Raw genomic sequence first — 15,923 nt, 5'->3', positions numbered from 1 at the left:
ATTCTTTGGATGTTTAAATCCCATTATAGCTTGCCACGATTCACCCCCATCTTCTATATTTCAGCCATCTGTTTTTCCCATTGACAAATGGTGCTTCTGCAAATGCAGTGGCTCTTCAGGTTGCAGAAGACCTGATTTATAGATATCTGATCTTACTGCAAAATCTGCCGAAAATTTGTAAAGAATTTCTCATGATAGTGTTAAAGATAAAATATTACGTGAAATGAAAGAATTCTTGAAAATGCATGCAGAATAATGTGATATAGGCAGCTATAGAAAATGGATATTTCTGACTGAAAAAAGTTGACTTCTGGACTGTTCTCAGGAATGGAACCCTTTTCTAACTTGGGGTCTGCTTCTCTCTTCCTCTCCTCCTTCAACACTTTGAATTTCGAACTGTGACAAAGCTATTGTTAGTTTCTTCCCAGTGCCTTTTTTGTTGATCAAAAGTTTGAGATGTTTTTCTAATCTAAATGCACCATGCAGATGTATGTGGTAGGATTTCAGTGTTGGATATTCTGTTGGTCAAACATTTGATTTTTAATGGAGTGTTTGCTTTCCCCCCCCCCCCCTCCCCCCTCCTCCTCTTGATAAGAAAACCCGAGTCCATGTGCTGGAAGTTGTCCAGCGTAGAAAACTATTCCCGTATGAGGCTGAAGCTGGTTCAGAACTACAACTTTGACCCCCACACCGATGCAAGTGCACTACGTGACAATCTTGGTGAGTGTCAGTTGAATGTTAATGTTCAGATAATATTAATTAATTGAACAATTAGACCTTTGAAAGATGATCCCATGCATGGATTCAAACTCGCTACAAAAGACAATTCTGGTGTAGGGGTCTGAAGTCTCAGTCTGAAGAAGGTTCTCGACCTGAAACTTCACCTATTCTTTCTATCGAGAGATGCTGCCTGTTCCGCTGAGTTACTCCAGCATTTTGTGTCTATCTTCTGGTATAGAGGTGATAATATAATAGTCCCTGTTAATTCTGTGCAGATCAATAATATTTTTGTTTTGAAAAAGCATGTGGACCACACTAGTGATTCTGCTATTTGTAGCGCCACCCGGTGGTTAGGCCACTTATTGGGCGAACCCTCATCCCTAGTACTGGCAGGGTCACGTAACTCAGTTTGGCGGGGGCGTGGTCACGGGGCTTAGGGGTATGCCCTGTTATATATATATATAGAGAGAGTTTTTGGGAGAACAGGCTTTGTCGGGAACGTGACGTCATGCGTTAAGGGGAGTGTCCTGCCACATCAGCAGAAGCTCAGCTCGAGCCCACGAGTAAACGCGTGCCTCGCAATAACAACAATGACTTTTATGTTAAGAGTACCAAACATGCATGTATGCCTAACCTGTCATGCCTGAATAAAGAAACCATTTATTCACAATGTTTGGTGTCTCTACAAAACGTTGTTGCCATTGAATGAACAATTAAGCTCTTTTGTCTGTATAATATTGAGCTGTTCACAAGTTAATATCAATCCTATGACCTAATCCAAAGCTGCTTTTAGAAATCTGTATCAGTGACATAACAGGCTTGGGAAGACTGAGGCAAACTGTAACATGGGAGTGTGTTTTGACATAGCTATTATATGAAGTCATATGGTCTTGATCATAGCAACAATTACTTTGTTAGTTGAACCTTTAAGTTAATTTACTTCTGTTAAAAATTTACCATTAGTAAAGTTAAATGCTCATCAATTATATGGAGATAATTTGTTCAATATGTTCAGGAAGTGCTGATAATACAGGACAGCATGGATTTTTACCTTATTGCTGCACTCGGTGAACTGTAAACATCAGTCTTTCCTTCCCAACATTCCCTTTCCCGTGAGCTAATTGATGCATAGATGAATAGATGGAATGATGAAAAGATGCAGGGTCAAACTGACCTGCAGTACATCTATTATGAACTGTTAAATGGCACTATTGAGTAAAACATCATATTAGACTAGTAGAAACAAGGAACTGCAGATGCTGGTTCACAAAAACCCCCCACAATATGCTGGAGTGACTCAGCAGGCCAGGCATCATCCATGGAGGACTATGATGTTGGTGACTTTTCGGGCCCTGCTTCTAATTAATTAGGGGGGGGGGGGGTAGAGAAAGTTAGAAGATTGGATGGGATTTTAACTCCCATTCCCATAATGAGCTTTCACCACCTCGTATTTCATGTGTACCTTACAACCCAATGGTATGGACATTTAATTCTCCAGCTTTCTTCCTTCCCTCCTCCCCTAATCAGTCTGAAAAAGAGTCCCAACCCAAATAGCACATGTTCATGTTCTCCAGAGACGCTGCCTGACCTGCTGAGTTACTCCTACACTTTGTCTTTTTTAAATCATATTAAACAAAGCATTTGGAGAGCATTTGTAGGCCTTGATGAGAAGATGGTATGAGAAATGAGGGTTACAAGTGCTGTGGAAAGACTTGTGAATCTGGGATTGATCTATTAATCTGAAAGTTAGGATCAAATCTACAATGTTCAAAGTAATGAGGAGCTCTGACAAGAACAGACAGGGCTAAGCTCTTAATGCTGGCAGGAAGGTTTAGTAATCGGGTCACCGTTAAAATAATTGGAAATAGAACCAGGAGAGAGGAAGAGTATTTTGATCTGGAATACACTATCTGAGATGGTGATGGGGGTACATTCAATAAACTAACGTATTTTTGAATAGGAGAAATTTGAAGAACAATGAGGAAAGGATAGGGGAGATATGGTTTGAAAGGATTTAGATTGTTGGCTGAATCTCTTTTTACAACCAGATACATTTATGATGTTATGTAATGTCTTATTGAATGGGAAGGGATTTCCATACTCCAAAACAAATAAAGTCAAAGATGCTAAAAATCTGAAACAAAAACAGAAAATTCTGGAAGTGCATTGTAGGTCAAACTATATCAGTGAATAGAAAAACAGTTGCTCTTTGATTCAATCGAGATAAAAGGTCTTTGATCAAAACAAAACATTTAATCATCTCTCTCCACAGATGTTATCTGACCTTTTTCAACATTTCTGTTGTATTTTTAATTTCAAAAATCCGTTATTCATAAATGTTTTGTTATATATTAATTGAATTAATATATTCATTGATGGACTCCTGTATATCGTCGAGACCAAGCGCAGGTTTGCTGATCCTTTCACTGAACACTTCTGCTCAGTCTGCCTAAATCTACCTGATCTCCCGGTTGCTCAGCACTTTAACTCTCCCTCCCATTCCCAATCGAGCCTTCTGTCTGGGCCTTCTCCATTGTCAGATTGAGGCCCAGCGCAAATTGGAGGAACAGCACCTCATATTTCGCTTGGGTAGCTTACACTCCAGCGGTATGTACATTGACTTCTCTAACTTCAATTAACCCTTGCCTTCTTTCTCTCTCCATCCCCTCCCCCTTCCCAGTTCTCCCACCAGTCTTACTGTCTCCGACTACATTTTACCTCTGTCTCACCCACTCCCCTGACATCAGTCTGAAGGTCTCGACCCGAAATGTCACCCATTCCTTCTTTCCAGAGATGCTGCCTGACTCGCTGAGTTAATCCAGCATTTTGTGTCTACCTTCGATTTAAACCAGCTTCTGCAGTTCTTTTCTACACAGAAGGAACTGAGTGTTGTAGGCTGAGCTAACATTTCATTGCCTATCCTTAATTACCGTGAGAAGGTGATGATGAACTTTCTTCTTGAACCTTTGCAATTCTTGAAATATGGGCACACCCCATTGCTGTACGGGAGAGTGTTCCGGGATTTTGACCCAGTGGCTGCTAAGGAACTGCAATATATTTCCAAGTCAACATGGTGTGTGATTCGAAAGACAAGTTCCAAGTGGTTGGTGTACCTCTGCTTTTTCTGCGCTTGTCCTCCTAGCTGGTCAAGGTTTTGGTAAATGTAATTGGTGTTCATCTTTTACTATATCCATTGTATCCTCAATCCAATACATTATTTTACAATGTGTTAGTATCCTGAATGGCTATCGACACATCTTACACTGGAAGTTCACCAATTTCGGGCAGACCCTAATGTTCATCACTGAGCTAACAATCTACTGTAGCAGCTGATGCTTGTCTCATTGTGCTTTTCTGGGTACCTCCCATACTTCATTGAGTCTCTATTACACAGTTGTCCAGAGCGAACGTCTTTTCCAGATTTGCAAATTAACGTTCCACTTTAACTTCAAAAAACAAATGGCTGGAGGAACTCAGTGGGCCAAGAAGCATCCATGAAGGGAAATGGACAGATAATGTTTCAGGTGGGGAGTTGCCTTCAGGGTAGGGAGTTGCCTTCAATGTCCGAAGAGTCCCAACACACAATGTTGTCTATCCATTTCCCTCTAGAGATACGTCCTGGCCCACTGAGTTCTTTCAGCAGTGTTTTTTTTTCTTCTTCAGATCCCAGCATTTGCCATCAACTTGTGTCCAATTTTATTTCAAATTGCCAAGTCTAAAAATTTGATCACAAAATTAATTTAAATTCTTTCTCTTTGGACTAAAAATAAGAGTAAACCAGAGGGCACAGTTTAAAGTGAAACAACTATTGGTCTTTCAGAACTGCACACGAAATATAAAAATAGAAACTGAAATAAGATACATGGAATCTGAAACATTATGCCAGATCCATTTTTTTGATGTTTTATGTAACTTTGCAAGCGTGTAGAAAATGAAACAGCGAATAGAATATTTTGAAATAGATAGAAAAAGTCTGAAATTATTAGACTTGGTCAAAAATATTGTCTGGCCAAAGTTAAATTTCCAGAAAGAAAAGTCTAGAATTTTCACCAAAATAAAGTTAGATTTTGTGTATTTTTCAGAGTATGCAGAATCTTTCTCAAATTCCCTGACATTATTACTGCTGCTAAAGCACTAATACTCAATATGTGACTCAACCCCCCCCCCCCCCCCCTGAAAAATATCAGAACAGAATGGAATACCCTTTATTTCCATTCAGCCCAAGGGGTAGGATAGGGACCCACAATCCCATTTATATCATGGTGGAAAGAGTCAAGAACTTCAAATTCCTGGGCGTGCATATTTCCGAAGATCTTTCCTGGTTTCAGCACACTGATGCAATTACAAAGAAAGCACATCAGCGCCTCTACTTCCTGAGAAGATTACGGAGAGTCGGTATGTCAAAGAGGGCTCTCTCAAACTTCTAGGTACAGGAGCCTGAAATCTGGTACATCCAGGTTCAGGAACAGCTTCTTCCCCACAGCCATCAGGCTATTAAACTCGCCATCAAACAAACTCTGAACTATAACAGCCTATTGCACTCTATCTGTTTATTTATGTGTATATATATGGTCTATACTATATAGACACACTGAACTGTTCTGTATTTATGCTTGTTGTGCTGCAGCAAGCAAGAATTTAATTGTCCTATCTGGGACACATGACAATAAACTCACTTGACTTGACTCTTGGACAGTTTTTGGCTTAGCCATTTTATCTGGGCTCTGTTCACCCTCAACTGTCTCTGAAAAAGTGCCAGCTGCCTGGGTGTTTTCTGATTTATACCTTAGTAAATCAAGATTCCCCCAAATTTATCTCTGCAGGGGTCCAGCAGACTGTGCCTTCCAATGATTCGTTGCTGCTGGAAGCGGTGAAGCAGGCCAAGGTCAGTGACCTGGAAGATGACCGGTTGGCTGATGAAGATTTGAGCATGCTCACTAACATGTAAGTCCTGATATGTTTGTACTTCATATACAGTGCCTTCCATAATGTTTGGGACAAAGACCCATGATTTGTTTATTTGCCTCTGTACTCCACTATTTGAGATTTGTAATAGAAAAAAAATACATGTGGTTAAAGTGCACGTTGTCTGATTTTAGTAAAGGCCATTTTTATACATGTAGAAATTACAGCTGTGTTTATACATAGTCCCCCTATTTCATAGGCACCATAATGTTTGGGACACATGGCTTCACAGACATTTGTAATTGCGCAGGTGTGTTTAATTGCCTCCTTAATGCAGGTATAAGAGAGCTCTCAGTACCTAGTCTTTCCTCCAGCCTTTTCATCACCCTTGGAAATTTTTATTGCTGTTTATCAACATGAGGACCAAAGTTGTGTCAATGAAAGTCAAATAAGCCATTATGAGTCTGAGAAACAAGAATGAAACTGTTAGAGACATCAGCCAATCCTTAGGCTTACCAAAATCAACTGTTTATAACATCATTAACAAGAAAGAGAGCACTGGTGAACTTACTAATTGCAAAGGGACTGGCAGGCCAAGGAAGACCTCCACAGCTGATGACATAAGAATTCTCTCTATAATAAAGCAAAATCCCCAAACACCTGTCCGACAGATCGGAAACACGCTTCAGGAGTCAGGTGTGGATTTGTCAATGACCACTGTCCGCAGAAGACTTCATGAATAGAAATACAGAGGCATTTAGCGCTGGATTGCAAGGTTTAAGAAACAGTTGGACAGGTACATGGATAGAACAGGTTTAGAGGGATATGGGCCAAATGCAGGCAGCTGGGACCAGTATAGATGGGACTTGTTGGCCGGTGTGGAAAAGTTGGGCTGAAGGGTCTGTTTCCATGCTGTGAAACTCTCACTCCAATTTGAAAGCCTGGTATAGCATACCTGATAAAGATTTCTACTGCAAATAATTTCTTGATTAAATCCAATAACTGTGACACTTTGCTGTTTGTCACTAATTTAAAGAAAAATCTAATTTTTTTATCTTGTTAATGAAAACGGTAGAACTAAGTACAGCTCAGAATCCCAGTGATTTCTTTTAAATTATTTTTCTTCTGGAATTGATATAGCGGGTCCAGATATTTCATGCTTTCATTCCGGTTGTCACTGTACAAAGCAAAATGCCGCCACCTGCTGGGACAAAAGGTTTATGGCTTTGGCTCATACATGGTTCCAGTGTTAAGTGTTAAAAGCCTATTTATATTGTATGGCATGGAATCTTTACTAAAGAACATGAGTGAACATCACTTGATCAAATCTGTTCCAAATTCTTAACATCCCAACAAGTCATTGACATTTTAAAATATCATTTGTACATTCTAGGATTTATTTTTCAGTCTTCCTTGTTAAGTGCACAGTCATCTTTTGGTTAACCAGCAACAGGTGGAGAACACCAAGAAGAAACCCAGTTAAATAGCAGTGTTTAACTTAGCTTTTATAAACATATAAAGTGTGTATACATAGTATGCATATATAGTATACTAGACTAAGTGGGACCCGTTGGGTCCCATGTTCACACAGGAGGGCTGGTCCCCCAATTCCAATATTGGTGGCCAGTGGGGGGAGCTTTTTGGAGTGCTGGTATGAGTTCTTGGGGTGGCAGCTCAGTACCTCAAGCCTGATCTGCTGGCAGCTCACTCACGGCTGGTGGGCTGGCAGTTGAGTCATGACTATTCCTTGAAATTCCATTTCAAGCAGGGTGCAAGGCCACCAAATTAAAATCCATGTTCCTACCATTTCAAGCAGGTTGCAAGGCCACCAAATTCAAGTGCAGTTTCTTACCACTGTGAGCAGGGTGCAAGGCCACCAAATTCAAGTGCAGTTTCCTACCATTTCAAGCAGGGTGCAAGGCCACCAAATTCAAGTGCAGTTTCATACCACTTCAAGCTGGATCCAAGACCACCAAATTCAAGTGCAGTTTCATACCACTTCAAGCAGGATGCAAGGCCGCCAAATTCAAGTGCAGTTTAATTCCACTTCAAGCAGGGTGCAAGGCCACCAAATTCAAATGTAGCTTCATACCATTTCATGCAGGATGAAACCACCATAAAACCACACAAAACACCAAACTCACAATTCAGTAGACATTCAGTGTGTTCAGTTGATTCACAGCTCAGACAGAGTCGTGACCTCTCCCTCCCCCATCATGCAGAGACTGAACCACACCCACACTTCCGGGTTTTATAAACCCTCCCCCTCCCACCGGAAAAGGTGTGGCTTTCATGGTGTGATTGACAGGAGAGAGATTCTCAACATTTTGTAAACACTAATAACACTTTCATTTTTCATTGATGGGAAGAATTCTCTGCACCTGCTCAGCGGAGGGGGGACTGAGTAAGATGGTCAAAACTCACAGCCGTAAGTGGTGGCGTTTTATCTAAAATCAATATAGAGTGCAAACAGGAAGTAAGTGCATTTGTAGTAGTGCCATTTAATTTCAAGCCAAAGTACCCACCACCATTTGCAGCAAGTAGTGCCTTTCAACTTAAAGCCAAAGCACCCAAGCCACCATTTGCAGTAAGTAGTGCCTTTCAACTTCAAGCCAAAGCACCCAAGCCACCATTTGCAGTAAGTAGTGCCTTTCAACTTCAAGCAAAGCACCCAAGCCATCATTTGCAGTAAGTAGTGACTTTAAACTTCATGCCACCATTTGCAGCAAGTAGTTTCTAACACCTTCAAGCCAACGCACCCAAGCCACCATTTACTGTAAGAAGTGCCTTTCAACTTCAAGCCAAATCACCCAAGCCACCATTTGCAGTAAGTAGTCCCTTTCAACTTCAAGCCAAAGCACCCAAGCCACCATTTGCAGTAAGTAGTGACTTTCAACTTCAAGCCAATGCACCCACGCCACCATTTGCAGTTAATGCCTTTCAACTTCAAGCCAAAGCACCCAAGCCACCATTTGCAGTAAGTAGTGCTTCTCAACTTCAAGCCAAATCACCCAAGCCACCATTTGCAGTAAATAGTGCCTTTCAACTTCAAGCCAAAGCACCCAAGCCACCATTTGCAGTAAGTAGTGCTTTTCAACTTCAAGCCAAATTACCCAAGCCACCATTTGCAGTAAATAGTGCCTTTCAACTTCAAGCCAAAGCACCCAAGCCACCATTTGCAGTAAGTAGTGCCTTTCAACTTAAATCCAAAGCACTCAAGCCACCATTTGCAGTAAGTAGTGACTTTCAACTTCAAGCCAAAGCACCCAAGCCACCATTTGCAGTAAGTAAAAGTAACAAACCATATTTTCATTTTCAAACCACATTAAGGGGACTCACAGTTGTGTAGACATGTGTTCAGTGTTATTCAGAGCTCAGAGAGACGTGACCCTTGGCTTCATCCATCTTGCAGAGACTGAGTGAGGCACACCACTTCCTGGTTTTATAGTCCCTCCCCCTCCCTCCAGCAGGGGCAGCAGAGAGAATGGTGAATTTTTTAAAAACATTAATATCTCTCTGATTTGTCATCGATGGGAAAAATTCTCCGCTCCCGTAAGGCGGAGGGGGGCTCTGAGTGAGGTGGCCAAAAATGACTTCTGTCGGAAATCGCAGCACAGTGGGCCAAAAGCGGTCAAGATCAGAGTTTTAGTAATATAGATATGTGTGTGTGTGTGTATATATATATATAAACTGTGTGTATGTGTGTGTGTATGTGTGTATATATATATATATATATAAGCGTACTATCTTTTCACACTATATATGTATATACTATATATATATAGACTATATACATAAACCATACACACATATATATATAAACTACATATATAAATTATACATGTATGTATAAACTATACATATATATATATATATATACATATAAACCATATTTTTCTTAAATTTATAATTTCTGACGGCTCCAATTTATCCTTCTTTTGTCAAAATTTTACGCACTTTCGTTCATTTTGAAGACAACTATTACTTAATTTCAGCAATAAGAACAACAAACCTAGCTTTGGTATAGGAAGGAACTGCAGTTGTTGGTTTATACCGAAGATAGACACAAAATGCAACACCTATCCTTATATCTCCTCCCTCGACCACAACCAGGAACCCCAAATGTCCTTTCAGGTGAGGCAGAGGTTTACTTGCACCTCCTCCAAACTCATCAACTGTATCCAGTGCTCTCGGTGTTGGCTCCTATATATCGGCGAGACCAATATTGGTGATTGTTTTGCTGAACATTTACGCTCAGTCCGCCTCAGTTACGCTCACTCAAGCAGGTCAGACAGCATCTCTGGAGAACATGGAGAGGTGATATCTAGGGTCATGACTTCTTCAGACTGATTGTAGGGGATTGGTGTGGGGGGGAAAGAAAGCTGGAAGAGAGGTGAGGCTGGAAGTGACAGGTGATAGCAGTGGGGTGGGGGGGGGGGGTTGATTGGCAGATGGTTCGACAAAAGCTGGATATGAAAAGATGAAAAAGCATGAAATACGGAGATAAAGATGGAAGATGTGCAAAATGTGAAGCTGGAGGAAGGAATATAGGTGGAAGGGAACGGGGTTGCGGGAGGGGGGACAGGGGAATGGGAGAAATGGGTGTTCATCCAGGTGGAGCACAGGAGGAGAGGAGAGTTAAAATGGTTAGCAACTGGGAGATCCAGCTGGTCGAGGTGGACGGAGTTCAGCGAAACAGTTGCCTGGTCTACGCATGGTCTCCTCCCCACCAATATTTCTTCCCCTGGCTTCACATTTCACCCCTTTACCATCCTCGCCTCACGATTTTTTAATTTTCATCTCTGGCCAACTATCTACTAATCAACCCCCAAACCCCTCACCTGTATCCTACTATTGGCCACACTTTGTCCCTCCCCCTCCTCTTTCTACCCCGCTCCCCCCCCCCCACCCACTACAAAAAGTCTGAAGGAAGGTCACAATCTGAATATCACCTATCCATTTCTCAAGAGATGTGTTTTACTCCAGCACTTTGTCTTTTTTGTAAACCAGCATCTGCAGTTCCTTGTGCCTACTTCACGAGTGTAATCTGAGTTTTTTATTTTTCTACTATCAACTTAATCGTGACGTAATTTCAAATTTAAACTATGACATGCTATTTTGTTACTTTTAACTTTCTCCAACCGGTATGTCCACTTCATTTCAGTCTTGTTTTATTCTGTCTCCCACAGCAATGAGGAGGAGCAGAATCAGAAAGAAAAGCTGGTGATCACTGAAGACTGTGACCTGATCACTATCATGGATGTTGTTTCAGGACGCCTTGAAGTCACCACCCAGCACATCAACTTTTTTGATGGGAGTGTGGACAAAGAGGAAGGTAGGATATAATCTGGCATGGAATTCACTAGCTGCATTGAAACTGGAGGTCACCTTGGAGTTAAAAACCCAAACTCAAACTGAATATGGCCGCTGTCAATTGCCTCAAGAATAGGTGGGGAATCAGGAGTTCATGGAGACGTGGAGAGAATAAAAGCAAAATGGGATTAATATTTGATTATTATAAAGATGGTCAACTGAAGGGCCAGTTTCTGTGCTGCGTAACTGTCAGCGGCAGTTTTGAGAGGTGGGGGACGTCCCCCCCCATTTTTTGTAATCTGGATTTTAAAACCCCGTTAAATCTCCGCTTTCCGCAAGACAGTGGGGGTGGGACTGCTGATCGAGGGCGCTGATTGGACGAGAGAGACGTCGGTTAGCAGGCAATGGGGGCGGGACATGATCATTCAGCGCGATCATTGGAGGAGGGAGGTGTCGGTCAGAGGCGCAAGTGGGGGCGGTGGGACTGAGGATAGAGCACGGAGGAGGGAGACGTGCCAAAACACTCTCGGCAGCCCTGGACACAGACCTGCGCCTCATCCGCAGCCAGGATCGATCCCGGTCTCCGATGCTGCAATCGCTGCCAAACCGCCACTGGACCGTCCCTGTCCCCGTCCCCACCCGAGTGCCCCCCCGAGGGTGGCCAGAGACGTCGGGGTCAGACGGGAGCTGTGCCCCAGGCCCACAGCCAGCGCGGAGAAACAGCGCTAAACCCAGCTCAACTCTGCCTGTCCCGCCAGGTTAATCTACAGCCCTGCCTGGACTTACGGGAAATATGGCCCAGGCTTACAGTCAGCGCGGAGAAGTAGCGCTAGCTCCACGACTCCAGGCTGGTGTCCAGGCAGGGCTGTAGGTTAACCCGGCGAGACAGGCAGAGTTCAGCTGCATTTAGTGCTGGATTGAGCCTCCGAAGCCTCACATATGTGTGTGAGTGATCGCATGCGCGCGCGGCCGCCAAGAAATTGTGTCCCCCGGTCCCCTCCATATTTTGATAGCGATTTCCGTGCCTGGTAACTGTGCTGTACATTTCTTTCTATACCTGACCGAGTGATGTTCGTAGGAATGCAGAATGTTCTGCATGCATTGCTGTTGATCAGTGTAAACTGGAAGGGTATGTGTGGCAATACTTCATCCCAATCTGGATAAAGAATTGAGTTGGGCCTACAGTGTCATGGCTAAATTAATTGTTTATCAGAATAGAGGTCTAGCACAACCACAACACCCTTCTTGGGTCGGGTATCAAGGTTGCAGTGGCTCTTCGCGTTAAATTTCAATTTCATTTGGCCTAGGATGGATTTGTTTATAGGGAAATATATCTTATTTAGGACCTATGTTTATTGCTCAACCTGTGGAAGGATAGCCTTCAGCCCATCAAGTCCACCCTGACTCCTTACAGAGCAATACATTCAGTTCCTTTCCCCTGCTGATTTTCCAGAGCACTGCAGATATTCCCTAAGTGCCAAGCAGTTCCCCCCCCTTGCCAAGTACCAAGCGGGTCTGTCCCCCGTTGAAATAAAAACAAAGTGGTGGAAACACTCAGCAGATCAGGCAGCATCTGTAGACAGAGAAACCGTTGGTGTTTAGGGTTTTGATGACTTGTCATGACATCTTTGGAAATGTTAAAAATGAAATAAGTTTTAAGATAGAGAGGAAGGAGAAAGGAACAACATGGAAGCTTTGTGATAGACAGGAGACTGAGGTTGAATGGAATAAGTGAGGAATAATGTAACTGAAAGAGAGTGGGCAGTGTTTGTCTAAAGGAGTATTCTAGCCACAATCATCTTCACCTTCTTTATCAATGACCGACTTTCCTTCATCAGTGGAGATATTTACTGATAATTATGCAGTAAAGATAGACACAAAATGCTGGAGTAACTCAGCGGAACAGACAGCATCTCTGGATAGAGGGAATGGGTGACGTTTCGGGTCGGGACCCTTCTTCGGTTCCAGGGAGGTAGATCGAAGCATTGTCCAGTTATGAGCTGAGAAAAACCAGCACAGTAAAGCATAATATTAAAAGTTGAAAATGAAAAAGTTCAGTTGAGGACAAAGTTCCAGACTAATTCTAAAATAAAACTAATAAGTATGAGCCACCGAAGAGTGTAGTTGGCAATAAATTATGTATTTTTAAAATCTTGGAACATTTCAGTTTTAATAAAACAACACATTTGGAAATAAAAAAGGTTGTCAGAAATCATCGGTCTCTGTGAAAAAATGTTTTCATCTTCTGACTGATTTGGAAAGTTGTTGGGATGGATGGATTGAAAAATGTTGAACAAAATGGTGATATGGTTCAATGGTGCTTTATTGTCACATGTGCTGAAGTACAGTGCCTTTTGATTTACCATACAGTCATACCAAAAAGCAAGAAGATGCAAAACTACATAAAGATTAAACATAAACAGTGATCTATATAATAGAATGCTTTGAAGCTTATTGAGTGGTTTTCCAGCTCCTGGCTCAATTTCCCGGACTTTCCCCCATCACATGCCTCTACAAATCATTTTCTGGTGTGCCTCTCTTAATTCCCTTTTCCATGGATTAATTTATTTTCGTTTCACCAATTTTTCCACATCTCCCTTACACTAAAACATTAATTCTGTGCCCTCTAGTCTTTGAACCATCTACTATTAAGAACAGCTTCCCTCTGTATTCCTTACCTTAGCCGGTACTTACTGGAGAGAGATGTTCTTACAACTGTCCATTTCCATCAAATCTCAATCCGCTTTATTCCTCGGAGCTCATCATCAGCTTTTGCAGAATAACCTTTTAAGATGAAATAATTCATCCCGAAAACACCCTAGCATTTTCCTTCTTCTGTTCTTATTAGAATCTTTGCACTTTTTCTAAAACACGATGCATAGGATTGGATGCAGTAGAACGCTTTATTTTGGTTGTCACGTGCTGCATGGTAACATGATTGGCCTGCTTGTAATGCCGAGAAGGTGATGGGGCATGTTGCTTTTGTGATTGGAAACCTTTGACTGCTGATGTATCGCAGGGAGTGGTGCTATGCCTGTTGATTTTTGTTATGCACATTAACAACTGTTGCTGTTTTTGCTTCTCAGGGATAGGCTATGACTTTAAGTGGCCCCTCTCTCAACTGCGTGAGATTCACCTGCGGCGTTACAACCTGAGAAGATCAGCACTAGAGATCTTTCTGATTGACCAAACTAACTACTTCCTAAACTTCAAAAAAGAGGTGAGACCAAAATAAACATGTCAGAAGATTACATTGAGTAAATGACAAATGCGTGCTAAATAGACAAGATTGATGTGGGTGCCCAGTCTAATTATACCAAAGATTCTAATTTACCTTGTTGCTATATATTATCTTAGTTCTGCACATTTTTCTCCCTCACCTCAAGAACTGGATGAATGTTATACATGGATGTCAATTTCAGAGGCTGACTCTTAAGGATCGGCAAGAATCCTCCATGTCATATTCAGTTGTTTGTATAAATCATTAAGTGGAGTTTTCTTTGATGATTCTTCTGCATTCCAGTCCAGTTTTAATGTGAAGATTTCTATTTACTTCTGCCACATTGTTATCCTTGTTCAACAATCTTTACTGCTGAAAATTTTAGGTAAGGAACAAAGTCTACAGTCGTATATTATCTCTCCGGCCACCCAATTTGTATGGCACCCGGTCACCCCAGGAGCTGTTGAAGGCATCAGGACTTACACAGGTATGTAATCAGAAGGACCAAACATCTACACAAAACCCTGATGCTGTATGTATCCGAGTTCATGTTTAAACTTGATGGAAGTAATAAAGTTCATGTAATTTGGAACGTCCCAAAACATGAGCCAATGGATTACTTTGGAGAGCTGTCATTCTTACAAAAGTAAGTGTGGTAGTCAACATGTAATCAGAATAGTCCCACAGTCAATGAATGACCAACTAAGCTATTATTGCCAGTGTTGGTTGCTGGAATCATTTTAGTAAGAACGCTGATAGCGCTTTACTCGTTAGTAATAATGTAAGATTTTTTGAGTTGATGACAGAAATTTAGTTTGACTTCTTGACTAGGGAAAAAATACAGCAAACATGACAGCACTGAAACATGGAGAGAGACTTTTTAATTTTGTGGGATTATTAAATTCTGAGCTCTTTCTCATAGTGGCCTTGTGCTAAGGTATGTTTCTTATGCCTGGCAAAACTGCAGGAATGTCAATTTATATCCAACTCCTGTAAGTTCTGCTGCATGCGATGCCAGCCATTGATACTAGGGTGGATGACCTTTCTCCAGATATTGCATTAAACAATCTGTGCCAGAGGAATAGATTCACCTAGCATTTCTTTGTTTTTGAATTGCTCTTTTTCATATTATGCTGAAATGGAGATTATAAAAAACTGATCTGCCTGTGTTATTCTTCAGAAATGGGTGAGCCGGGAGATTTCAAACTTTGACTACCTCATACAACTCAACTCTATTGCGGGGAGAACTTACAATGATCTTGCTCAGTATCCAGTGGTATGTAGTTGTTTCCACACCTCAATTTTTTTTCCTTAAATAGAATCCCAAATTACCTGGAATTTGATAGTATTTCCTGAAATTTTCAAAAATGCTTCTTGCGTGCTATTTGTTGCAGGCAAAACAGATCTATGTAACTACTATCTGCCTGCTTATGTTGCTCCCTCCTCCCTCCCCCCTCCCACCCCCTCCCTCCCTCTCTCCCACCCCGCGTCCCCCACCCTCTCTCCCTCCCTTGCTCCCTCTCTCTCTCTCCTTCCCCCTCTCTTTCCCTCCCTCCATCTCCTTCTCCCTTTCTCCCTCCCTCTCTCCCTCCCTCTCCCTCTCTCACCCTCCACTTCCCTCTTTCCCTCCCTTCCTCCTCTCTCTCTTCCTCTCTCTCCCCTTCCTTTTTCTCCCTCCCCCTCTCTTATTCTTTCCCTCTCTTTCTCCCTCCCTCCCTCTCTCGCTCCCCCCTCTCTCTCCCTCTTTCCCTCCCTCCATCTCCCT

At 42.0% G+C, this 15,923-nt stretch overlaps 1 protein-coding gene across 7 annotated transcripts in view; it reads left to right on the top strand.

Annotated features, from left to right (window-relative positions):
• Nucleotides 1-15,923, top strand: part of nbeal1 (neurobeachin like 1) — a 248,860-nt gene that overhangs the window by 170,598 nt on the left and 62,339 nt on the right. For all 7 annotated transcript variants that reach the window (XM_033024391.1, XM_033024389.1, XM_033024388.1 and 4 more), the window contains 6 exons: nt 596-720; nt 5,544-5,664; nt 10,815-10,960; nt 14,025-14,158; nt 14,544-14,645; nt 15,339-15,434. In XM_033024391.1, coding sequence (XP_032880282.1) covers nt 596-720; nt 5,544-5,664; nt 10,815-10,960; nt 14,025-14,158; nt 14,544-14,645; nt 15,339-15,434 — 724 coding nt within the window. The remainder of the gene's footprint in view (nt 1-595; nt 721-5,543; nt 5,665-10,814; nt 10,961-14,024; nt 14,159-14,543; nt 14,646-15,338; nt 15,435-15,923) is intronic.

Source organism: Amblyraja radiata, chromosome 7 (assembly GCF_010909765.2).
Source record: "Amblyraja radiata isolate CabotCenter1 chromosome 7, sAmbRad1.1.pri, whole genome shotgun sequence".
Classification (NCBI taxonomy): Eukaryota; Metazoa; Chordata; class Chondrichthyes; order Rajiformes; family Rajidae; genus Amblyraja; species Amblyraja radiata.
The sequence above is the reverse complement of the archived record's forward strand: the minus strand, read 5'-3'. Positions and strand labels throughout refer to the sequence as shown.